Genomic DNA, 27,288 nt, shown 5'->3' on the forward strand with positions numbered 1-27,288 from the left:
AAAATTGAAAGGACCAGCCCTTGGTCACATGCAGAGTTTCTCTTCCTCTATCTCAGATGTCAGCTCTCTGTACCCTACTCCCCAAGGTTCTCAAACTGAGCAGCTGCAAGGGACCCTGCTATGTCCCAAAGGGGTTTTCTTGCTTGTTTGAATTGATCTTAAGTTGTTTCTTATTAGACATTAGAAGAATCATTTTAGAGGCTTTATCCAGAAGTGTTCTGCCATAGTTTTGTTCAAATGGAAGGTCCTATATCACACTGCCTCTTTTATTACCATTAATGTAGTGATATGTTCATAATGAATTCAATGATAGAATTCATTGAGAAACAGCAGTATGTATGGGAGAGAGGTTTAGCCTTGCAGTCTCAAAAGACCTAGATTCAAGTCTGGCCTTTGGCATATAAATACTGGCTATATGACAGTAAGTATCACCACCCCTTGGTACTCTAGACAATTCTCTAAGGTCTTGAAGTAGAATGGAAAGAATATGGACTTTGGAACCAGGAGACCTGGGTTCAAATTCTGACTTGAAACTTGACCAAGTCACTCATCCTCCATTGACCTCAGTTTTCTCATCTGTAAAATGAGAGTGTCGGGCTATGTAACCTCTGTTGTTCCTTCAGGCTCTAGAAATATAAACATCTAAAGTCCCAGACAAGTTAAAGAATTGCTTGCCAATGGAGGGAATTCTTACTCTGGGAATTCTCTAACAACAATAAAATCAAAAGTCTAAACTAAAAATAAAAATACTTTTAAAAATTCACCATTATTTTATTAATTAATAAGCAATACCTCAAGGATTCATGATCTTATTGATGAGAGTCCCTCCTTCAATAACACAGAAACTAATTCTTCTGTACTTTCATAGACAGTCTTTGTAAGCTGCCATAGCCAAATATTTAAGGACCTCCTGCCAATCTAGTGTTGAGCATCTCAAATTTCAGGTGGTCTGGCCCTCAAGCACAGAGTAGTTCTAGCTTTTCCAACTTGAAGACTACTTTGTCAAAGGAAGTTTGGTAAAAGGTATAGAGTGCTGAATTTGGATTTGGGAGGACCTAAGTTCAAATCACACGTCTGACACTTATTAACTGTGTAACCCAAGGCAAGCCACTCCACCTTCCTGTGCTTTAGTTACCTCATCTGTAAAATGGTGATAAATACTTGGTACCTCACAGGGTTCTTGTAAGGATCTCATGCAAAATTCTCTGAAAGCCTTCAAATTCTAAATTAATGTTAGCTTATCATCATCACCGCCACCACCACCACCACCACCACCGCTACTTTGGAACCCAGGCATCAGAGTAGAGCTTTGAAGTCAGGGCTGAATTGATATCCAAGAGCACTAACCTCCTTAGCATGACTTCTACCCAGGGTTAAATCATCTCAGGGAATTTGAAATCAGTTCCCATATTTGTTCTAAAACATCTTCTATTTTCATTGAAATTGAGTTTATACAGGGTCTCAGAACAACGAAAAATGAAGATCACAAGCCTAGTGAAATGTTCAGAAAGATATTAATACTTTAACATTAAAAACAATCTGAGAAAGCACATTTAATTCAATTCAGTTCAACTCCACAAACATTTAAACTATTACTAAACACAGCCATCTATAAAGACCTTTCATCTCTGTAGAATAAACTCTTCTTGGACACAGATGAAAGCTTCCCTGTTGTAACAATTGAGGTTATATGAGTCAAATGATCCCCCATCATCAGAAACGAATTGTGAGTGCCTAATATAGGCATTCCTACGTTGTGAGTCTTAAAAGGTGATTTCTGTGGGAAATTTTTCCTGCCATCTGCAACAGTCAGATTTAACTTGCAAACAGAAATATGAGGAACTGTTATACTGCACTACTTTGTAGGCCATTGAGCAGGCAGATGGGCTCCTCTGTTGACCCCAAACACCATCTAAATCTGACCTCTGCTCCTTGGGCATATCTCAAAACTGAGGAAATACATTGACTTATTTGGAAACATATAATGAGAGCTCAAGTGGCCATTATTACACCCAATTGTACATCTACTCTTTGCTGGTCCTTTCTGGATAGGTCTGTTTTAATTTTAATTTATTGTGATGAATTATATATGACATGAAAACTTGGATAAAATACTGCAGAAAGAAATAAACAGAATAAGGAAAGCAACCTGGACAATGACTGAAGCCATGCAAATGGAAAGAATGGGAGGGAATTGATACTGATCTCTACATTATTATAATAACTGAAGTAGGATTTGAAGGGGAGTGTGAGAAATATGCTCTCCTTCCTTATTTGCTTAGGTGGGAGGACTAGGAATGTGGTGCGAAGCATTAATTGTGGAGACTGATTGATGTATTTGTTCATGAATTTTCATGCATTTTTTAAAAATTGCTTTTTCAGTTTCATTCTTTGTTATAAAGAATTTCTGACATTCCTTTTTCTGTTGAAGAAAAAAAAAGATAGCTGTCCTGTATCTATTTCCCTTTCTTTATTCTTTCATAATGAGTAATTCATCTAGAAAAGATTATATTGATCTTTTTAGACATTAGCCAAAACTGAGCTTTGCTTAAATAGGTTTTCCTGGAAAAAATGTAGTTGAGGGCAAAATAGACCAGAGGTTCCAGAAACTCTGCTTCTTACATTCTTTGGAGTTAGGTTCTGCCAGAACTGAGCTCAGCCTAGCTGAGTCTAAAACAGAAGCCCCTTGTGGGAGGAGAGATGGGGCATCCTGGACCAGAAAAGTCATTTTAATGCCAACAAATTGTTTGCCTAAAAGAATGTAAGTTCCTTGAGGTCAAAACAGTGTGTATTTAGTCTTTTTGTCTCTAAGGCCTAGCAGGAGCCTTATTTACTACTCATTTTCCACAACCCTTCTCCATGGAGACTTTATGTTTCAATCATTTCTGTAGAATCTACAGATTATGCCTCCTTAGCAGCCAGAGCTACCAAGGACCTGAGGAAATGGAGGATTCTCATTGCCAAAGTTCTTGGTACTAAAAAAAAAATGTAGTAAAAATAAAGCAAATGCAAACATATTGGGGGCAGCTAGGTGGCACAGTGGATAGAGCACTGGCCCTGGAGTCAGGAGGACCTGAGGTCAAATCTAACCTCAGATACTTGACAACTTACTAGCTGTGTGACCCTGGGCAAGTCACTTAACCCCAATTGCCTCACCAAAAAAAGTAGTAAAAATAAAGCAAATGCAAAGTTCTTGGTACTGTTCAGCATCAGAAATGAGTTCTGTTTAATCAGTGGAAGTGATTATAAGAGACACGATCATACCCTTTACTACTGCACCCCAAAGAATGACTTTTCATCTGGCTTAAAGGGGAAACCTTCAAGAGGAGGTGTTAATAGTTCTGTGTAAGTGTGGCAGGTGCAAACAAAAAAGTGTGTCAGGTGCTATTCAGGACACCCAGTGATCTCTGCTTGGCACTGTGAGGCTTAATAAGCTTATCAGTGATTTAGATAAAGGCAGAGAGGGCAGATGGCATGAGACTGGGAAGGAGAACTAATCCAAAAGATGACAGAGTAAGGATCCAAAAGCATCTTGACAGACTAGAGAATTGGGCTGAATCAAAATCTAGTTGGAGTCAATGTAAAGGCTTGCATTGGGGGGAGCAATTCTTCAAATATTAAAGGAGAGTCATGAATACACATCCGTTATTCTCAAAATAATCTATTTTTGTTTGCTTTGGGGGGAACACAAGTGCAATATGAGTCAACAGGGTGAAACAGCAGCCAATGAAGGGCATTAATCTTGGGCTTCTCTGAAAGAGTCTTGGCTTCCAGGAAAAGGGAGCGGAAGATCCCATTATACTCTACCCTGGTTCAGCCTCATTTGAAGTTTGGAGGTCAGTTCTGGGCATCACTGTTTCTGCAGGACATTCATCAGCTGGAGAGTGTCCAGTGGAGGAAAAAAAGGATGAGGAAAGAACTTTAATTCATGATATGTAAGGATCAGTTGAAGTAACTGATCACATTTAGCCTGAAGAAAAGAGAATTTAGGAAAGACTTTTCCAAAGGAATCCATCTGACCATGTCACTCACCCCATTAACCTTCTGAGACTCCCTGTTAGGTAGAGCAAGGCTTCTGCTCCTGTTTGAGTATGAGGTTTGAAAAGAAAAAAGACGGTGATAATTGCTGCATTATTATCTGTTGATTAGAACATCTATAACCTAAAATGTCTGTGAACTCAGTAAGGCTTTAAAAGTATTCATGTTATTAGGGACAACATTTGTAAACTTCTGAAATATTATGCCTTCATGTGTGAGTTCTCTTCAGTCAGAAACTGGGTAGAAGATTTTTTTTCCTTCTCTTAATTCATGAGTTTACATAGAAATTCTTGAACCCTTTGCAAAATCTCCCCCTTCCCTATTACCATCTTCCTCTTTTCTATGGCCCAGAGTTTTGGAATCTATTGGCCAATGAGACAATAAGGACATAGATTTTGAGATACATGAGATCTCAGTGATCATCTAGTTCAAAACTCTCCCTTTTACAGATGAGGAAACTGAGAACCATAGATGATAAGTGGCTTGCCCAAGGTCAAACAGGCAGTGATAGAATTGATATCCAGCTCTTCTGTCTCCCGATTGAGAACTCTTCCCACTGGATAATATACAGTCTAATACTCAAGGTTTTCCCAACCTGGATTTAATAATATTTCAACAATTTACTTTGGCTTGTTCATGCCAGATAAGACAAGACCACAGACAGGTCTCTGATCTGACTTAACAGTAACATGCCTCTGGAGACAGATGGATATCCTCTCCCCTGTCTGGGATTTACTCCTTCCTCATCTTTGCTCACTGAAACCACCTTCTTCTCTCAAGACTCCACTCAAGCTCACTTGCTCCAAGAGGCCTACAGACCCCCCACATTCCCACTGTTGCTAGTTGAAAGTAGCCTCTCTCTCCCCAAACTGTCCTGTGACATTTTGCCTGGATCTCTCCTTTGTTCCCATCACACTCATCTTTTTGTTATATGGTTTGCCATAGCTCTTTCTCTAATGGATGGTAGGCTCCTTGAGGGTAGGAACCATATTATTTTTTCATTTCTATTTCACCAGCACTGAACATATATTCTCAAATTCAAAAGACTGATGTCAAAATGTTGTAGCACTGAATAGTTTTATAAACAATTTCCATTGGGTAGGAATTAAATGTTGTATTTTCTTTATTTTTAATAATTTATAATGATATCTTAGTTTTACAACATAATTTTTCAATAAGTACCTCTCCCTCCCCACCCTGGAGAGCTATCCTTTATAATAATTAATAAAAAAGAGAAAAGGCACAACAAAACTAATTATCACATCAACCAAGTCTAACAATAAATACAAAGAACCACACTTTGCTCCCTGCAAAGAAGGAAAGATGATACATAATCATAATTCTTCTTCAGGGTGAAGCTTAAAAATAATATTTTTCACGGGCTGTAGAGAAATAAAATAATGGGACCCCTTGCCATTACAGGCCCCCATCACCAAGGAAGCATTTGTGAATGGTTATTGAGAGAGCTTTTGGGGAAGTGCCATTTTGCTTGGTGAAGCCTCTTGTGGTCATTGGCTTGGCTATTAAATATATTTCCTTTGGTTAAATCCCTGCATGTTCTTAGAGCAAAGCTCTATTTAAAGCTTAATCTTGACCAAATCATGTTCTGACACCACCAAAAATGCTGACATGCTGTACATTTTTTCTGAGCCCAGCAAAAACTTTCCCAGAGCAAAGAGGCCAAAACACAATTGATTGCTTACTTCAGCAATATTTACAGAAAAGCCAACACTGGATTTGCTCCTAATGATTTAAGGGCATTGTAAGACAGTATGGCAAATTCATAACTAGGGCAGAGCAATGGGACTTTGCCCCAGGGTGCTGAAATTGAGAGGGTACTCAGTCCTCACCATTCTTAAGAAGCACAGAAACAACTATATTAAGAGACAAGTTGGTAAGAAAAATAAGCTAAAAAGGAAGCTGTCAAACATTACTTTCTTCCCTCTAACAATATTCATGTGAAAGGAAGGGAATAAGCACTCATAAATCACCTACCATGTGCCATCAAATATTATCTGATTTGATCTTCACAACCACCCTGGTAGGTAGGTACCATCATTATCTCCCTTTTGCAATTGAAGAAACTGGGGCAAAAAAAGAGATTAGATGATTTGCTCAGTCACCCAGAAGGCAAGTGTCTGAGGGCAAATTTGAACTCAGGTCTTTCTGACTCCAGCTCCAGCACTCTATGCACTATGTCACCCCCTTGCTGCCTCTGTCTAATCTGTGTGCTTTGTCTGGTCTGCGACTTTGCCTCAGCATTTTCTGTGTTCCTTGGCTTGGGTCTAAAAATTGCTCCTCATAGTTTTACAGTGGGGAGTTGTGGATTGAGTTCAACTCCCACCCCTGTTTTCACTGGCTCTGTGATAAATGACCAATAATGTCTCTTCTCTGGGTCCAGGCCTATCTACAAAGTTATAGATGGGTGGTGATCCTAGATCTTGATGGAAGTATGTTTTCTACCAATGAAATCATAGATTTTATACATACTTATGTAATTCAGGGGTGCCAGATAGAGAATTGAAGATTGAAAATAAGCATTTTCTCAGTATGAATAATTAGTAAAGTGCTGCTTATAAGGTCATTTACTGTAGAACTGGAAGGGACCTTAGAGATCATCCAGGTCACCACATTGATTTTACAGATCAGAAAAGTGACGCCCACCCCCCTACTGACTTACTCAAAGATAGTATGAGTATAATAGTCAGGATTTGAACCCTTGTCTTCTTATTCCAAATCAACTGACCTTTGTTTTGTACCTGTGCTCCTTATAGTGGGTCTTCCTTCTTGTATTTATGTTTTATCATTAGATAAACATCTTCAGAATCCTAGGGTCTTCCCTTCTTCCATTCTAATAATTCTGCACTATAAGAATTCTTCCCAAAGGAAGCTAAGGTCACAGTGGAATCAGAAAGGTCCAAGATTTCATGTAAACCTTGGTGGCATTAGTCTTAGTGAGTGCAGTGGTCCTCCCTTTCCTTCCAGACCCTACCACCCTGGGCATCATCTAATACCTCTTAATGATACCCTGTCATCTATCTAATGCCTCCATTCCAGTTTGGCAATCTTCTGGATAAACTCAGGTTCATAGGAGACACAATGGCTCTTTCCTGGTGAATGGGTAGGAATAGTATGGCATGGATACCTGTTAGATGATATTATAAATGTAAGCAAGTATGAGAAATGTGTAATTATGTTTTATAATAATGTTGTCCTGGAGTTGTGGTGGAATCAGATTTCTGAAAGGTGTCTCCCTTTTTGTTAGCACCTATCATGGTGCCTGGAACATGGTAGATGTTTAATAAATATTTGCTGATTGAATAATTATTTAAATCATTGGATTAGAGGTGGAAGAGACCTTGTAAATCATCTAATTCAGTGCTTCTTAGACTAGGATCCATGAACTTCGTTTTAATTAATTTCAACAAATTTGGTTTTCTTCATAAGTCCATCTACCTTACTTTATGCATTATGATTCTGAAAAGGGATCTGTAGTCTTCACCATATTTCCAGAATCTAAATGAAGTCTAAGAATTCCTGGGGCCATCTAATTTTGCCTTATCCCTCACTGCCTGCCTAAAACACTGGAGAGTATTCAAAGTCTAAGTATACATTGATTTCAACTTTATATTCCCTGCAGTATGGATCTGACTATGTCATCTATCCCCAAACTCACTTAAAAATCTTCAATGGCCTCTTTAGACACCTCAGTCTAGCATTTAGTGTCCTCCGTAATATAGATCTGTCTTACCTTCCTGGTCTTCTTTCAAATTACTCTTTTTTTTAACATACTGGCCTCCCTAGATATTGGCCAGCTATCGTTTCCCAATGTACAACATTCATGTGAGCTGGTGAAAAAGAGTTTGATTGATGGGACCCCAGCCCCCATAATGCATTTCTGCTAAGGTTAAGAAGGACCAGAAATCTGGCAGTTTCTCCCTCCTGGGCAACTTGCTGTGGCCATGATAGAGGTAAGTTTCTCTGGGTCCTTGGCCCTTATTACTCAATTATTTATTAATTAAGTCAGGAATACCCTCATTTTGGTGGTTTAGACTAGCCCACTGCCCTGTCTCAGAGGTGACAAAGGGCTACAAGATAAGTACCCATGTCAGTCCTTTGAGTAGAATACTATTTATTTGTGTACACATACACATATACACATGCATGCATGCATATATACATGTATACATATGCATAAATGCATATACACACACATACATATGTGTGTGTGTGCGTCTGTGTGTTTGAACTCTGAATGGCTTGAGGTCTTTGAGTGGAGTGTACAGTTTCCTCCAATCAATAAACATTTATTATCCACCTACCATATGCCAGGCGCCATGCTAAGCTCTGGAAATGCAGAGAGGCAAAAGACATTCCCTGCTCCCAAGGAGCCTAGAGTCTAATGCAATCCATGCTTTAGCCTGAACGTGGAGCTGGGAGAGTGGGTTAGTGGGGTTGGGAGCCCACCTTCACTGTTCTCCATTCTCATCTGTTCCCCTCTCACAGCTACCCACAGTGTGTTGCTATATTACTCTTTTAAAACAACTCTGACTCCTTTGGCCCAGCAATGCCATCCCCCTTCTTCATGCCATTTTACAAGTGGCCCCTTCATGCCTACAATGTTCTTCCTCTTCAGCCTCATCTCTCAGAATCCCTAATTGCCTTTCAACCCCAGGTACTACCTGCTACATGGGGCATTTTCTTATCCCTCCAGTTGTTAATCCTTTTCCCTCTTGAAATCTCTTTGTATGCAGTTTTTCTTTGCTTCTATTCCCAGATGATACCTCATAAAATAGGAACATTTTTTTTTTTAAGGCAATGAGGGTTAAGTGACTTACCCGGTATAGAGCCTAAAATTCCAACTGTGATGTTTAAATCTAATATGTGGTCACCTTAAAATAGAAGCTTTAGCACCAGTCTTTGGGCATTAAGCATTTATTAAAGTATATTGGGGGTTAGCAAAATGAGAGAGAGGGGAAAAACAGCCTTCATCTAGCTATCTAAGAGAGAGAACGTGTTCCTGCCACCAACAGCCAGTTCCTGAATGAAAAGACCCAGATCCTTAGCAGCTTCTCCCAGAATCCCTGTGTTAAATAGGAAGCAGGGCCATCCTCACACACAGCTCCAAGATAATTGGCTGGTAGCACTCATTGACAAGACTAACAGGTGGTAACTTCTAGAAGCCAGGCCGCTTCCGGATGCTAAATCGCATGTTTTCTTTTCAGGCCTGGTTCTCACAATGTCCCTCTCAGCAGGCGGTGGTGCTCCAATTCTCACACCAGGGTCACACAGCTAATGAGTGTCAAGTGTCTGAGGCCAAATTTGAACTCAGATCCTCCTGAATCCAGGGCCCGTGCTTTATCCACTGCACCACCTGATTGCCCCCCCCCAAATATGAACTCTTTAAGGGCTGGGACTGTTGTGCTTTTGTCTTTGTAGCCAAAGTGCCTAGCTTGATGTTTGTCACATGGTTGTTACTTAATAAATGTTTTCTGGATTTTACTGATTTTATTGGAGGCAGAATGGAAAGTCCAAGAATATTCTGGTCATTCTTGATTATTCTTGAATATTTGGATGAATTCTTGGTGATATTCAATCCTGAGCAAACAAGAAACAAAACAAGATATTCCTACAATGGCTTTTCCCCTTCCTTCCCATCGACCCAGTGTACTATGGTGGGCTTGGCTGACTTGATCTTGCAGAACCTTTTGATAATGTAAGCAGTGACCATGGATTAAGCAGAACTCTTTGGTCTGTGAAACAGGAAAGATACCAAAGCCTGTGCCTGAACTGCTAAGGTAAGGGTCGGCAGCAGAGCATCCTGGGACTCCAGAGAGGATGCAGTGTGTCTTTGTACTGGAATGTTCCGTGCAAGGGCAAAGCTCAACATTATGCTGCCTCACTCTCTTACCCTGAAATCACATGTGTAACATGTGGATGGAAATAAGCCCTGTAGGTAAAAGAAAGTGGAAATTGGCTGGAGATCAAAGGTGATCCTCATTCCATTCTGGCCTCCAATTTTTTATTATCCCATCTAAATTTAGTCTTTTATAGATTTTTTTTTCATTTCAAGGGGAAGGGTGAACTTAAATCAGAGATTGGGGATTATCTTTGTTATTCAGCCCATATGTAATTTGAACCCCTTAGTAGTCACTTTAGTTGATCAAAACTTCAATTGGTAGGAAGTTTCAGCACAAGGAATAGTTTGATGTATTAATATTTCTTCCTTAAATATGTCAGTAAAGCCCTGGCTGGCTTCAGTCACAGGGAAAATACCTTCAAAGACCTGGCCCAATTCAAGATCTAGAAATCTGTGTTGACTTACTCTACTTAGTCCTGGGCCTGCCACTCACTTAGCAAATGTGTCATCTCAAGCAAGTTGATTTTCTCAGCATTGGTGATTTCACCTGCACTTAGATAAACTATAAAGTTCCTTCCTGTTTGAAATACTTGGATTATCAAGGAATCATACATTTCAAAAACAGAAAGTACCAGAGAGTCTGTTCATCTTATTCATTTCAAATATAGAATCTCTTCTCCAACATTTTCCAGCAGCTATCATCCAGATTTTTTCTTGAAGTCCTTCAGTGAGGGGCTGGTGACTATCACAAGGGCAGGGTAGGGAGTGGTTGTGGTATGGGAGAGCAATGTATTCACACCTCCCTCATTCTGATTACTGCAAGGGTAGACAAGCTAACCTGAATCAGACCCTCTTCCTCTTTCTGTACTGCCCACAAATGAAGAATGTTTGTAAAAATGTTTTAAAATACAGTGAAACTTTATTTGCAAATGTAAAAATTATTCTTAAATTGTCACAAAAGAGGTTGAGGGCCATAGTAGGCCTAGGAACAGGAGCTTACTGACTCCTCCTGGTTTAGTAATTGAGTCATACAATTCCCATGTTGGAAAGGACTGCAGATGGGATATGATGGAGTGGAGTAGCCATGAGATTTGGAGTTGGCAGACCTGGGTTCAAATCCTGCCTCTACTTCTTCCTAGTTCTGCAACACTGAGGAAGTATTTTGCCTCTCTGGGCCTCCATTTCCTTATCTGGGAAATGAAAGGCCTAGACTTAGTGGTCTTTAGGTCTATTACAGAGACAGTTCGCTGGAGCCTGTGAAATGTTGTTGTGGACTATTGCCAAGAAAACCCTAAATGGGGTCGCAAAGAATCCAACATGACTGAAATGACTCAGCAACAACATTATTAGGTATTACTCTCCCTCCTTTGGGCATAGGAAAAAACCCTCAATATGGTCAAAGACCATATAATCATATTCTTATGGTAGCACATGCTCTGGGACTCACTGTCTCAACAATACCTTACACTTTATGGCTATACCTTAGGGATTGTGGTTTCTATAATAATATTTCAAAAAAGTCTTCATCTGGTGTGCTCCAACGATATTGAAAACATTAATATCTCTCAGTCTCTATTGACAAGTTAACATCAATTAGCTTTTTCAAAGTGATATGTCCTTATATTAATGGGAAAACTTGAAATATAAGGACTGCATTGATCTTTAACCGATATCAGAGGCTATATTTTTTTTATTTTCTAAAATTCTTTGCAACTAATGGACTTATCTATTTCCCATTCAACCCAAGCCATGTTTGTTTGATGCAATACTGACATAAAGGAAGCTGTTTCTTCTGACAGCATTCTCTACTGTAGTCGGCCTGTCATGATTCATCCCAGTGTGGAGATGATTACGAGTCTGAAGCTGATATTGAGAGTACAAGGTCTGGCAATGATCTACCAGACCCCACCAAGCCAGAGAGGCTCAAAATATGGACCCACTAACAGATGGTGAGAGAACCATTGGCTGAGCACTTAAAGGGTCCTTAGTAATCATCCAATCCAATTGTATCATTTCACAGGTCATGAAACTCATTCCCAGAGTGGGTAGTGATTATCATATAATCATAAAAAAGTAAGTAGCATAGCCAGGATTTGAACCCAGATCTTTTGAATGTATATTTATTCCATTCTCATTTAATGCTCAGACAAGCTAAGAGTACAGCGAATCATCCTTTCTATTCTGGAAGTAATAAGATTTGGGGGGGGCACAGCAAATAGTAAGACCATCTAGCAATAAATCAATCAATTGGCCTCATTTAATAAGAACTTGCCATTGTCAGGCCCAGTGGAAAATGCTGGGATAGATACACAAAAGGGGACAAGCCCTATCTTCAAACACCTCACTTGCTCTGTTCACTGATAAGTGTAAAGGGGTTATAACCTGCTCAAGGAAAAATGCTTTTCACAGAGGCAAAAGCACAGATGTTTTTGCATGATGAGAAGACTTCTGGATTTGGTGTCAGAGGTCCTTGACTAAAATGTCAAGGCCTTCCACTTACAACATGGATGTTCTTGCCTAAGGTGTTTAATACTTCATGGTTTGCTCATCTATAAAAATAAGGGGGTTGGACTATGTGCCTACTAAGACTCTGAGCTTCATCATTCTGTGGCTTCTTGTTAATTCTGAAGATGCAAAAGTCTTGATTTTGATAGACATTTGATGTCTTTTGATTTCATATTTTAAAATATTTTATTTGTTCTTGCTAGGTTTCGGGAATTTGACAAGGCAACTGATGCAGGTGGCTGATGGCCATGTGGTGATGGCTCTGGAGGGAGGACATGATCTCACTGCCATCTGTGATGCATCAGAAGCCTGTGTGAATGCCCTGCTAGAACATGAGGTAAAAAAATAAGGGTTTCCGGGAAGAGGGTTGGAGGAGGGGGTGGGCAAGGAGGAAAAAAGGTGTGAAGGGAATGTGCTCCTCCTCACAGTCGTGCATCTTCTTCTTTTGGAGAAATTGTGCCTTTGTTTGGTCCCATAAATACTCACAGGCACTGTAGGTCTGCAGGAGAGCAGCAGGTGAGCCTCTAATCATAGCTCCATTTTGATAATCTAAGATTTGAAATTCATTCTTTCATACCACAGGAAGTAAATCCACTTATAAAATCCACACAGAGATCCTTCCCATCAAATTATTGAGAGGGAACAGGAGATATGTCTAGAGGAACCTCGAAAAGAAGGAAGCTTTATCTGGGCATCTGCAATTCTTAGAGTTATAGCCTTTATCTGGAAATCATACCTGATAGAATTCTTCCTAATATTTCCAGCTGTTTCTGCTCTTGGTTCACACCAAACTGTTTTAAAGGTTAGAATTGTTTGTTTTCTTTTTTTGTCCAAACCTAAGATTTTAATAGGTGTGGGTGGCTTGGGAGGGAGTTTAAGGCTAAAGAAATAGGTCTGCAAATTCTCTGCAGATAGATAGTAATTGAATCCATGGGAGCTTATGAGGTAGCTAATAAGAAAGAAAAGGAAAAGAAGGAGAAGGGAGCCCAGGACAGTTCTCTGAGTGAAAAACACAGGAAGATACATCAAATCAAAGGGAGGAGTTTTTAGCAAGATAGGAGGAGAAGTAGGACAGAGAGAAATTTCAAAAGCTCAGAGGGAAGAGTAGGGAGAAGGAGGTGGCCAATACAGTCAATTACTGTAGAAAGGTCAAAGAGGATGAGAACTGAGAAAAGGGCATTCAACTGAACCATTCAGAGATGATTAGTACCTTTGGAAAGAGCAGTTTCCATTCAGTGGTGGGATAGAAAGACTATGAATATGCCCTTCTTGATTTTGTTTTTATAATCTCAGATCTTAACTTGGTGCTTGGCACATAATGGATGTTTAATACATGTAAAAAGAAAGAGAGAAAGATAGGGAAAAGAAAGGAGGAAAGAAAGAAAAGAGAGAACAAAAGATAAAGATAAAGAGATGAAGAAAAAAGAAAGACATGAAGGAAGGAAGGAAGGAAGGAAGGAAGAAAGAAAGAAAGAAAGAAAGAAAGAAAGAAAGAAAGAAAGAAAGAAAGAAAGAAAGAAAGAAAGAAAGAAAGAAAGAAAGATGGAAGGATCTTCCACAGGGAGTCCGTATAGTACACCTGCTGCCAGTGACTTTCTCTGGAACTTTTGTCATTGTGTGGATACCACTAAAGCATTTGAGTTGCCCATCAATTATTACTTGCCTTTGTCAGGTCCCCATGCCATCTCCTTTTCTGATCATCCATCTCTATGAGGAAGTCTTTCCCACCACTTCCCTTCATCTATATATCAAGTAAAGGCATTTATTAAACACCTGCTATGCATCAACCACTGTGCTAAGCATGGAGTATATGAAGAAAGAAAAAAACTAGTCCCAGCTCTCAGAGAGTTCAGAGTATAATAGGGATACAGCAGGCAAACAACTCTATCCAAACAAGAGAAATAAACTATCTATTTAATAGATCATATTATATTTACATATATTTGTAGTTTTGCTGATTATAGAGAGGCATAATAAAGCATTAATCAAGGGTCAGAGTTTTTAGCTTGGGGTCTACCAATAGATGACAGGAGATCTCTGAACCTGGATAGGAAAAAAAATCCATCTTTATTTTCACTTACTTCTAAATGAAATTTACTGTTTCTTTTAATATTCTAATATCATTGTTCTGAGATGAGGTCTATGAGATCACCACACAAAGCTGGTTGGGAACCCTTCCCAGGGATTACAGTCTCAATCTCTGGTTCCCAAACCTATGACCAGAAGGGACCTCAGAGACCATATAATCCATTCCCTTCATTTTACAGTTGAGGAAAGCATTTCCTGGAAAGGTTCAATAATTTGCTACACAGGTAGCAAGTGGCAGAGTTGGAACTTGAAACCAAATCTTCTGACCCCTGAGCCAGTTGTTCTCTTCCCCCTAATCTGTGTTGACTCTACTTTACATTATCATTGGTGTATATAGTAGAAGAAAATAAATGCTTCTGTAAGCTTGGTTTATTTCTAGGTTTGAAAGTTTGTTAACTGAAAAATATATCATGTATCTTTGCAGTGGATTCCTTCTTTGTCTGCTTGTGGTGTCCAAACTCCCCTAATTCTTAAATTGGGCTCTCAGTTTCAAATATTGAATCATCAGAGAAAAGTTAGACCAGCTTTGATATTTGCATTGTAAGGACATATGCCAGATGTGCAGAAAATCCCAGAAGGTTGGGGATTCTGGCTCTCTGGCTGATTGACCTGCCCAGAAGAAATGTTAACCGGCTGCAAAAGCCAAGTGCTTCTCCAGCTCTGTGGTAGGAAATTATGGCTTTCACTGGCTCAGTGTGTGCTCATTCAGAGGAGATCCTATCTTTTGTGCTACATTGGGTCCAACCATACTCTTCCAAGTGGGACTTTGTAGCCAGTGGGAATGGAAGCTCTGCTCTGTGTGGTCTGTTGCCTGAGGGGAGGACTTAATTTACAAATCACCTTTCAGAGCAGTGGTTCAAAATAATTTTCAATTATCTTAAAACCTTGTTCTGAGATGGGGTCCATAGACTTCATCAGGCTGCCCAAGTATTTCATGACCCTTCCTATACACACACACACACACTTTTTCTTAATTAATCCAAGTAGGCTAATAAATCCATGTTTTTTTCTACCTCCTGCCATATTTGTTTTCTTTAGAGGCCAGAGAATTCCTACTTAATTTTCCATTCAGAATTTCCAGGTGAGGTTGAAAACTGGGATTCAGAAATCAGCTGAGGATAACAGAGAAGTATCACATGAAATTATTTTGGTCACTTGACCTTTCTTTTATCTTTGGGTAAGACAATTCTGAAATTCAGAGATATAAAGTTACATTAGCCAAAGATAGCCTCATCCATTTGGAAGTGTATGTTGTACGGGCCAAATTTAGTATGGGGAGAGTTAATTGGGTGGCTCAACATAATATTGGGGTAATAAAGGAGATTAACACCATCTTTTCAATAAACAAAGCAGGGTTTATTAAAGGGAACAAATTTAAAACACAAATGAGGTTAATAAAGCTAGGGATGATGAAAAAGGGAATAGGGAAAGAAAAAAAATACAACCCACAAACTCACCACCACCCAGAATCAGCAGTTCCAAAGAGAACCAGCTGGGCAGCATTCCTCTCTCATGCATCAAAATGAGTCCTCTCCTCCCCAGCTTTCTCCCAAAAGCCCCCTCTTCCACAGGAAACAGGGCTGTCCACACACACAGCCTCAAGCTAATTGGCTGGCAGCCCTGATTGACAGAACTAACAGGTGGCTCCACAGAGATGAGTTCTGGATGCCGAAGACCACCTGACTTGTCCTCACTAGGTTTCTTGTCATGGTGGAGCTTCCCCACAGTATCTCTGCAGCAGGGGCAGTATTCCAATTCTCACAATGTGCATATGTATATGGGCAGCTAGGTGGCACAGACATTAGAGTGCCAAGTCTGGAGTCAGGAAGACCTGAGTTCAAACCCAGGCTCAGACACTTAATAACTGTGTGACCCTGGGCAAGTCACTTAACCTTGTTTGCCTCAGTTTTCTCATCTGTAAAATAAACTGTAAAAGGAAATGGAAAACTACTTTCCTATCTTTGTCAAATGTGGTCACCAAGAGTTGGACACAATTGAAACAACTGAACAACAAGAAATGTATATACATATGTGTGTATACATACTTATATGTATGAACTATCTTTGAGCTCATTCTCCCAACTCACATTAGACTAGCATGTTAGGTGCCTAGAAAACAATGACTCCTCCCCTCAGGGTTCCCTGGGTAACACTTCAGCTTGGATTTTTGAGTACTGTTATTAATGAGCACCTATCTTATGTGTTTTCTGATATCTACGAACCATTTCATATCAATTAACTCATACAAAGGGGATATTTCCTGAGATGGTATAGCACAGAGATGAGATTAAAAAGAAACCAAATGAAGCTATATTCTCCATTTTTCTGGCATACAATCTTTGGAGATATGGGGTTCAACATTTGAGTATAAAAGTAGTGAGACACGTGTGTAGGAAACGTGGAGCAAAGCTATGCCTCCTGGCCTTAGGACTCTTTATCTTCCTGCACGGAATCTCTACCAAGTTGTTTTAGAGGTTACATTGGTGGTAGATGAGTTACTCCCCTGCTCAGCTGAGCTGATTCCTTGCAGGGCTATGTGTCTCACCTGATGGATCAACCCATTTCTGGTCTGGGTCAAGGAGGTTGCTCCACTGCTGTGATAACTTCTCCCCAGTCTTGGCTGCTGTTCTTACCAGTCCACGGTTTCAATGGGATGACACCTGGCTTTGATCAGTCACTTAGCTCCCTTGCCCCCTGAGCGTTCTCCTTTTAGAATACTTATTTGCCTTTTACCAAAAAAGAATGAGTGCAAAAGAAACACTGGTGCCATGAGCTCCTAGACATATGGCAACCAGGTGGAAGACAGGTTAGCTGCTGCCCTATTTCTACCCACAGTAGATCCCAACAGTTCTTACCTCAATCGCCATCTGGAACAGGAAGGAAAAGTGAAAAGGGAGTAGGGGGAGGCATAATGATCATTTTTAATATGAACTCAGTTCCTGCTCAGGGTCTCAGGAGACAGAGTCTTCTGATGCCAGCCAGAAAACGCATCCTCACTCCACAACACCAACCACTCTGTTACCTATGGACAAAAGTGGGCTCTCCCAGCCCAAATGCTTGTTGGAGTAGAAGTGAACCAGAAAATATCCTTACACACTCTGTATAACCCATTGGGAAAAGCAAATACGATCATGCTCTATGGAGTGGCCCCTCTTTGTCTATTCACCATAATGTATAGGTATATGTATATGTGTATACATACATTAAAATAGTGACATCAATAGATCTATGTGTTCTGTAGAGATAGTGCTTGGCTGGGAGTTAGGAAGACTCGGGTTAAAATTCCACTTAAAATTGTAGGCTCTGTTACGATAGGAAGGTCTAACATTTCAGAACCTCAGGCAACTTTCGAGGACTGTTCATTATAAGTGGGTTGCTATCCACATTGGTGAAAAAAGAAATCACTGAATTGTAGAATTTGAGAATCCCAAGAGAGCTCAGTAGTCATTTAGTGCAACATATACATGAAAGAAATTCCAAATATAACATAACTGGCAGGTTGCTGTCTAGCTTCTCGTTTAACACCCCCCAGAGGGGAAGCCCATGCTGACAAAACGACAGATCCTTGATGTATGTATTTATTGTTCAATTTCATGTGGCATTGGAATTAACTATTTTAAGATTCTCTCTCTCTCTCTCTCTCTCTCTCTCTCTCTCTCTCTCTCTCTCTCTCCCTTCCTCCCTCCCTCAAGCACACACACAGCATTAAAAGATGACATTATTCATGAATTTGATCTGATGCAATAGCCAAATATACCATCTTCATTGTTTTTCATTCAGTTTGCTTTCACCGTGTAGACATATCCCAAAATTTCTTCAGCCATGGGCTAAAGAGTAAAGAAATTTATAAATACTCTTTGTGTTTCTGTACATTATTTCCCTGGAGTGTTCTTAAGGGCATGGCCCTAAAATATTAAGTTCCCACCAGGACTTTTTGGATAAAAGATGGATTAGGTAATCTCAAATTGGAAAGTCTGTTAGCTGTGTCAAGTCTATCTCCTTCAAGGGCAGCAGAGCTGGCTAATCAAATAAAAGAAATGTAAAATGAAAAATGGAAGATAAACACAACCATGTATGTACATTATAATTCATTGGGAAAAGGAAATGAAAGCACCATTCTTGAAGCAAGTCAAGAAACAAAGAGTTCTTCTCACGTCCATTGACAATATAATTTATAATCCAACCCCAGGTTTTTCTGTATTTTTTCCCCTATAGTTCAGAGGCCATTGTGACTTGTAGCCTAGCCAGAACAAAGTTTTAAATTTCATTCCTTTAAAACAAGGTATAAAATGTAGAGTCCTCACACCCCCAGTCAGCCAACTAGCATTAATTAAGTGCCTACTGTGTTCCAGGTGTTGGGTGAAGTCCTCAGTCAATGACTGTTTGCATGTCCTTTTGGTGGCTGGTTTTGAGGCCCCTCCATAGATAATTTACCAAAGAGGGTGTCCTTCAAATACCAATTATGGCTATTTCCAATTTTACCTTCATTCAATGCTCCCTCTTGAGGTAATTAATAGGGCAATTATGACTCATTATCGGGGATTTTTTTTTAACAAATAACAATACCTAGAGCCAGAGCTGTAAACATTGGCAGGGCTGACTCTGACTTCCAAATACTACATGTGTAATTGAACTCAAATTAGGAAGGTCAGGCAAGGCCTTGGTAAGGGACTCTGCACTTTGTCAGATGTATTTATTCATGTGCTGAGGATTAGAATTCATAAACATTTTGAAGGGTTTTTTAAAGGCAATTTCTTTCCCCTTGTTGTTCTTGGCTGGGACCTGGCAATAAAGGGATGCTCTGTCTCCCATGTCTTATTATCAGCAGAAACTGGGCACTATGTAACAAAATGCATGCGGATATCCAGGCTTTTTGCAGAACTAGTACCACTTGCTATTGAAGAGATCAGCATGGACGACTCACTTCACGAATGGGGGGCATGCTTTCACCCCCCAGTAGAGTCCATTTCCTTTCAAGTGAGCATTTTGTTCAGAAAAATCTGGCTAGCCAGTTCTTTCTACTTCTTTCTACTAAACATGTACAGGGTCAATGTGAAAACAATATGCTATTGGATTAACCTTTTCAGAAATTAATTTAAGCATGGCACAGGAAATTCCTGCAGGCAACTCTTGATCTTGAAGACAGGCCAAAAAAAAAATCCATTTTAAAAGTCTCTTTTTCTTGGAAAACTTGAGTCTTTAAATGCTTTATCAATCCAATCAGGGTAGGAGGAATAATCTTGAACTTCCCCTCTGTAGGACTGCAGATACCACTTTGGTGTTTGTAAGCAATCAAAAGGATTTTAAAAAACAAGGACCATTAGGTTTCTTAAGGGGCCCTCAGATAAACTTAAATGATTAACCATAAGTTTTGCAGAGTCCATTAGAGAAACATCTCTGAGGCTACCAAAATTTTGGACCATAAGCACTCATTTTGTATTTGTGTGAGACTCACACTACCCCCTTGTTTTCCATCAAATTCTACCTAACGTTATGCAAAGCTCATTAGAAATGCCCCGCTGGGACCTCCATGGGAGGCAATCTTCCCAAGAGGTGAGAAAAGCTTAACCAGTTGGCATTTCCATGAAATCCAAAATGAAAACAGGGAAATCTTCCATGCAGGTATAAAAGGGGGGTGGTGGGGAGTCTTGTGGAAACGTTGGCTGAGGGAGTTGAGGCCTTGCTATTAAAAGCACACCTGTCAAAACAAAAGAAATGACAGCTAAAGCTTGTTAGAGGGGGGAGAAATGCCAGAGACCAGGAAGCTGTTGAGATGATGAGACAGACCCTAAGACTGGAAATTCAAGGGTCCCATTTCTAGAGAATAGCATGTTTCCTGTTCACTTCCCTCCCTAGACTCAAAGTCCAACCTAAAGATATCTCCATCCCTCTCCTTATTTGTTAGGATTTGAAACAAATTGCTATCCCCTGTCTATTTCACTACCATGTTTTGATTTGGTCTTAAAATGAGAACTATCCGTGAAGCTGAAGTTAAGGCATGGTGGGTTGTCCTTGTCTTTATTTTGGTTCCAAATCTAATGAGTAAGTCTCCCAAGTGTCGTTACCCCTATTGGGAATTCTCAAAGACCTTACTGTCTAGGTTTCTCTTGAGGAATTTGTATTATCATTTGTAGAAAGGAAGTAGCCCCTCCCCCCATTCCTTCTTCCTTCAGGTTATGTATGACATAGGCCTACTCTTTAAGGGAGTAGATATGAATCTCAGAAAGCTTATGAGTTTCCAAAGAGTTGGAGCTCATGAAGAGAAAAAGGTAAGGCTATGGGACAGAGTCTCTCCATATCATTCACTTGTGAACAGAGGAGTGAGAACCAGGAGGGACTCAAAAGTGTCATCAAACCCAATGCTGTCATTTTTACAGATGAGGAAACTGAGAGGTGACATGACTTACTACTCATGACTAATCAGCTAGAAAGTATCAGAGCTAAGGCTCCAAAGCAAGTGTCCTGGCTCTGGATGTCATTTTTTTTTTTTTTGCATTCAGCCACAGCCTTTGGGAGCCTGGGAGTAATGGTGGACACAGGCAGCACAAGACCAGCTCTTTGAGGACCTTCCTACAGAGTCAAAAAGGGAAAAGGATAGGCTTTGTGGAGAAAGCAAAAAAAAAAATCCAGTAGGAAGCTAAAAAGGCATTGTGTGCTGCATCAGGTTGACCAGGAGATGATAGACTGTTTGGGCACAATGATATTAAGAAAGGTATTAAGACTCGTGTCTGACTACACTGGGAATTCTTGAAGTATGGAAGCATTATTTGTCTAACCATTGTGGGGTGAGGGTGGGGGAGGTGTAATACACATTTATATAGAACCTACTGTGTATCAAACACTATACTAAGTCTGTTTTACATTTGATCCTTACAACCAATCTTTGAGGTAGGTGCTATCATTCTGGACATTTTACAGTTGAGGAAACTGAGGCAAACAGAAGTTAAATGACTTGCTCAGGATCACACAGGTAGCAAGTATCTAAGACCAGATTTAACTCAGGTCTTCCTGACTCTAGGCTCATCACGCTATCTGTTGTGTCATGTAGAAGAAAGGTGTTCTGAATCTGTGATTTCATCAATGTGGGAGAAATCCCAGTGTTAAAACTTCCTCTATCAATGCAGACTGTGAATTCTTCTATAATTTAAACTCTCAGAGAGTTTCTTGAGCTACTGAGAGGTTAACAGTTCAATTGAGAGGTTAAATGACTTGCTAACTATCCTATAGCCAAAAAGAGTCAGAGACAGGACTTGAACCCAAGTCTTTCCAAGATTCTGCCTCTCTTTTCAGTTATAAAAGCAACATGCTAGGGGGCAGCTAGGTGGCACAGTGGATAAGGCATTGGCCTTGGATTCAGAAGGACCTGAGTTCAAATCAAACCTCAGACACTTCACAGTTACTAGCTGTGTGACCCTGGATAAGTCACTTAACCCTAATTGCCCTGCTCCCCCCAAAAAACCCAAAAACAAATAAACAAAAAAAGCAACATGCTGCATATACAGAGCTTAAATCTTTTGCTATGTCTTAATTTACCTCTCTCTAGTTTTTTTTTAAACCCAGTTGTTAGTAGAGTTCTCTAATAGGGATATCAGAAACGTTTGTTCTAAGAAAAACTTGTTGAATTATTCCCATGTTGTGACTCAACCAAAAAAAAATAAACAAAGATATAGTAACACCTCATTTCTCCTCAATCTTTGAGGAATTCACAGTGCAGAAATAGCCAGATAACTGAGGTTTACTCCAAATCCTTACCCACAAGGACTTTTTTCATTTCATTTTTCTTTTATTTTTTATCAATTACATGCAAACAAAATTTTTTTAACATTCATTTAAAAAAAAATTTAGTTCCCAATTCTCTCAATCCCTTCCCTCTCCCTTCTTTGAGGAGGCACTTTTCTATAAATTATGCATTTTTAGTCATTTAAAATGTTTCCATATTAGCAATGTTGTAAAACAAAACATAGACCAAAAAACAAATGAAAGAAAACAAAAAAGAACCAAAAACCCCCCAAGAATAATAAACAAAAATATGCTTCAATTTGCATTCATATACCATCAGTTTGTTTTTTTTTCCCCACTCTAAAGATGGATAGCATTTTTCACCATAAGTCCTTTAGAATTGTTTTGAATCATTTTATTACTTAGAATAGTTAAGTCATTCACAGTTAATCATCATTCAATGTTTTTGTTACTGTGTACAGTATTATGGTTCTGTACCTTTTACTTTAGATCAGTTCATGTAAGTATTTCCCAGGTTTCTTTTTTATTCTGAAAACAACCCCCTCATCATTCCTAATAAATAGCACAATAGTATTTCATCACAATCATATACCACAATTTTTTCAGCCATTCCTCAATTGATGGGCATCCCCTTAATTTCTAATTATTTTCTACCACAAAAGAACTGCTATAAAGATTATTGTACATATTGGCCCTTTTCCCTTTGACTTCTTTGTGATACAGACCTACTAATGGTATTGCTGAATCAAGGGTTATACAATTTTATAGCATTTTGGGCATAATTCAAAATTATTCTTCATGATGGTTGTATCAGCTTACAATTATACCAATATTTACATCCCCTCCAATACTTACCATTCTTCCTTTTTGTCACATTAGCCAATCTGATATGTATGGGATGGTACCTCAGAGTTATTTTAATTTGGATTTCCCTAATCCAGGGCTTCTTAAACTTTTCCCACTTGCAACCCCTTTTCATTCAAGAAATTTTTACATGATGCTGGGTATATAAATATATAAAATAGGCATACTTTTACTATTGCCAAATTTTTCACCAACTCCACATTCAGATATATGGGGTCGCAAACCACAGTTTAAGAAGCTAGGGTCTAACCAATGAGCAGTTAGGTAGCACAAGGGACTTGGAATCAGGAAGACTAGTCTCAGCCACCTACTAGCTGTGTGACCCTGAGCAGGTCATTTAACCCTGTCTGCCTTAGTTCCTCTTATGTAAAATTAGCTAGAAAAGGAAATGGCAAACTGCTCTAGTATTACCAAGAAAATCCCAAAATGAAGTCATGAAGCTTCAGAAACAACTGAACAACAACAACAAATTAATAGTGATTTAGAGCCTTTTTATATGACTATAGATAGCCTTAATTTCTTCTGAAAAGTGCCTGTTATTATCCTTTGGCCACTTATCAATTGGGGAATGACTTGTACAAAAGGACTTTTTTTTCAGCTGTAAGTTTTTGTTCAGGAGCTTTTCTCATGGTCTCTGCCTTCTTAAGCAGGGGAAGTTGGGTTTCATTGAATCTTGTCTTGAATATTAAACTTTATTCTTAATGGTTTAAAGAACTAGAGCTGAGAGGGACTCAGAGGACAATCTGTCCATGCCCAGCCTCCCACATTTTAATGTTGAGAAAACTGAGACCCAAAGAGTTCATGTGATTTGTTCATAATTGCCTCAAGTATTAGACACTTGAGTCAGGATTGAACCTGCATCTCTGACTTTGGAGTCAATGCTCTTTCCCCTATACCACACTTCCTCCTCCTTTAATGATGAGGCCTGATGGTCTATAATACAGTGATAGCTTCAATTAAAGGATGTGGAAGACCAATGAAAGACATCAACAAGATTTGCCTAGATAGGATCAGATTTTCAGGAAGGATTATCCATAAGAAAGGAAGTCACAGAGTCATTTGCAATTCACAGTTAATAGGTATAACACCTATTTAGTTTGTGGAGTGACTACAGAAATATAGAGTAACTTTAAAGTATTGTAAATGCAATCATTCAACCATAAAATCCATAGATCCATTTTACAGGGGGACAAAACTGAGGTAGAGACTTAAATAATTTACTTAGCCTCACATAGCTAATAAGGGTCTGAAGCAGGGTTTGAACCCAGGTCTTCGTTCCAAGTCCCCTATTATTCCATGTTGTTCCACCAAGAAACCATTAAATGAATGTCTACTAATTCATAAAATAAACAGACATTATGAATTCTTCGTGCCTTTACATCAATTAATCAACAAACATTTAGTATACCTACTGTGTTACAAACCCTAAGTGCTAGGGTCTGCCCTCAAGGAGTTTCTATTCTTTCAGGGGCCAAATAGTTCCCCTGAATTCCTCTAGTCTCAAGCCATCACTTGATTCCTATCCTTTTGGTCCAGGGTCTCTCTCCAACTTTAATCTGGTCCTTAAATGACAGAGAAATGACCCAAGACCAGGATCTCTAGGACTCTTTTCACTTTGAAAGGCCCTGGCCTAGCTTGGACTTTCTTTGGATAGCATTCAAGGACTCAGGGTCCTTCACACACCAATATGAAATGTCAGAATTTCAGGTGTAGGTGAGGGGCAGGGAGGAAGGTACAGACCCCTGATTTCCTTCTGATAAGGAAGCTCTTTCTATCGAAGAAAATCTGTAACCATTCAGCAGTTTGGCGATTTAGAATGTTAGGGTGGTTCCTAGGCTCAACTAAGACATTTACTAAATATAAATGAAAAACTAAGAATTTCCAGCAATATTTGTTTTTTTAGTCATTTTTCCTTGTATTTATGCATTTCAGGTTATTCTTTCCCATACATTAATAGCCTATCTTTACATAATACCTTTATGATTATTTACCTCAAAAGAACAGATAACAATTGTTCTCTTAGCTTTCTTTTGTCTCAAAGAAGTTCTGGGGATATATTTCCTGAATGTTTTAACTGAGATATGTTGGTGGAAAAGAGAGGGGTGAAGAAGGGGGGGGAGAGACAGAGAGACAGAGGAGAGAGACAAAGAAAGACAGAAAAAGAGAGAGACAGAGAGGCAGATTTCTGCATTTTCTTTTTCTTGGGGGCGGTAAGATATTTGGGCTATTTTGTGTAGTTAATCCTTTAATTAAAAAAAGATTATCAAATTTTGGCTCTGGTATATAGCTTACCCAAGATTGTTTCCTGTCCTCTATACTCTCAAAATTGCAAGAGTCAATTTTTGGTTAAAAACCCTACTATCTGATCGTATCATCTACTTGGAAACTGTCTACACATCTGATGGGAAAAGGTAACGGAAAAATTAAATGTTGGGGACTTGCTCTGACTTCATGGACAAGCTACTTAGACTTCTAACCCTTTTCCCTCTATAAGAGCTAATGAATTTTGAAGGAATTGGTCATTGGCTTTGTATGAGCTGTGAAGGGTTATGGGAGAGCTGGGTGTGTGTTTCATTTTTTCTTCTTCAAGGGCTGAGTGCAGAAAGTGTTGTTTTGGGTTCTTTGTAGATGTTTTGAAACTTTGAATTCCATGGCATTCACACTTTTGGTTAGTGGTGTTCAACTTAGCAGTTCCCAGATTTGAGTTCCATGAAATTCAATGGAGAGTGCTACTGGAATCTCATGAGAATCAGGGGAGACATCTTATAATCTTTACTCCTATGACAGATAGCTTGTACAGTATATTTAAATCACAGTGGAGACAGCATCAGAAGACAGAATCCAGCATCAGGTGTGTCCTAGCTAACTAAATCCCATTTCTCTGTATGTGTTCAAATTATAACTTTCAGGAAACGTTAGGACTCAGTCATTCCTGGTTTTACTCTTAACTGTCTCCTCAGCTTCTTTCATTTTTTAACCTTCCTCTTCTCCTCCCAAAGCATGGGTTTCCCACAAGACTCTGCCCTCAGCCTTCCTCTCCCCTCTCTGTATCCTAGCCCTCAAGGGCTTCTCTACCCCTTGATTCTATTCTCCCAATGATAAGTTCCTTTTGGACATCTGTCTTGAGGAAAGGCCCAGGACAGCCATCCTTCATTCATATCCCAACTGGCAAAAGGAAAAACCAATGGAAAATCTCCATGCTCAAGGAGCTTCTATTTTAATGGAGGAGCCACACATACAGAAATAGATACATACATGTGTCTATGTAATGATGAGTGGAAGGAATCTTAAAGAAGAGGAATGAGAACGTTCCAGGCCTAGGGGGGAGCCAATGCAAAGGTATAGAAATGGTAGATGGAATGTCAGTGTTTGAAGAAGGGAGAAAACTGTGAGAAGACTGGACAGATAGAGAGGTCAGGTTCAATGCCAAACAAGAGTTTATTTTTTACCCTAGAGTTACTAGGAAACTCCTGGAGTTTATGGACTAGGGCTGGGGTATGGTGAGGACCAAGACATTATCAACCTTGCACTTGAGTCAAGTCATGATGTTAGCGGCATGGAGGATGAATGGCATCAGGAGAGACTTGAGGCAGGGTCAGTAAACAGGATGAGTATGTGTAGCTGTGTAAAAGGCACAGTTTGAGCTTCTAGACAAAGGTAAATGAAGTTGTTTATGACTTTCCTTAAACTACATTTGTGCCAGACACATCCAAGAATTTACAGAGTATCATGAGAGACCATTAACACACTCACAAGTGGGTATTTTCCTGTAAATTTCCTCCTAATCACTTGTGTCTTTGAATGTTTGCAGTTGATTTTAAACAACAAAGACAAGCTAGGTTGTTCTGACATTGTGTAGAGACCTCACAATCACTTTTGGCCATTGGAATTGCTCATTTATGTTGGAGGTTCTTCTGTAGAAGAGAAGATATGGGGTGACAGTTAAAGCTGTTTTCCCTATTGGAAGAATGACCCTGTAGAAGGGAGAGTTGACTTGTCCCCCCTGACCACAGAAGGAATGTCCAGTAGTATTCTAGGTGGAAGTGACAGAGGCAGCATTTGATTTGGTATGAGGGGAAATTTCCCACCAGAGAAATGTCAAAATGGATAGATCAACCTCAGGAGAGAATGTGTGAATGTCCCCTGTACCCCATCAAGAGCTCCTCCAATCAAGGTTGGGAGACCAATTCATT

The 27,288-nt window shown here is 39.5% G+C and overlaps 1 protein-coding gene across 4 annotated transcripts in view; it reads left to right on the top strand.

The window, feature by feature from the left end:
• The window catches only part of HDAC9 (histone deacetylase 9), an 895,346-nt gene that overhangs the window by 817,249 nt on the left and 50,809 nt on the right, over positions 1 to 27,288 (top strand). For all 4 annotated transcript variants that reach the window (XM_043966016.1, XM_043966013.1, XM_043966011.1 and 1 more), the window contains one exon: positions 12,607 to 12,740. In XM_043966016.1, coding sequence (XP_043821951.1) covers positions 12,607 to 12,740 — 134 coding nt within the window. The remainder of the gene's footprint in view (positions 1 to 12,606; positions 12,741 to 27,288) is intronic.

Source organism: Dromiciops gliroides, chromosome 5, assembly GCF_019393635.1.
Source record: "Dromiciops gliroides isolate mDroGli1 chromosome 5, mDroGli1.pri, whole genome shotgun sequence".
NCBI lineage: Eukaryota > Metazoa > Chordata > Mammalia > Microbiotheria > Microbiotheriidae > Dromiciops > Dromiciops gliroides.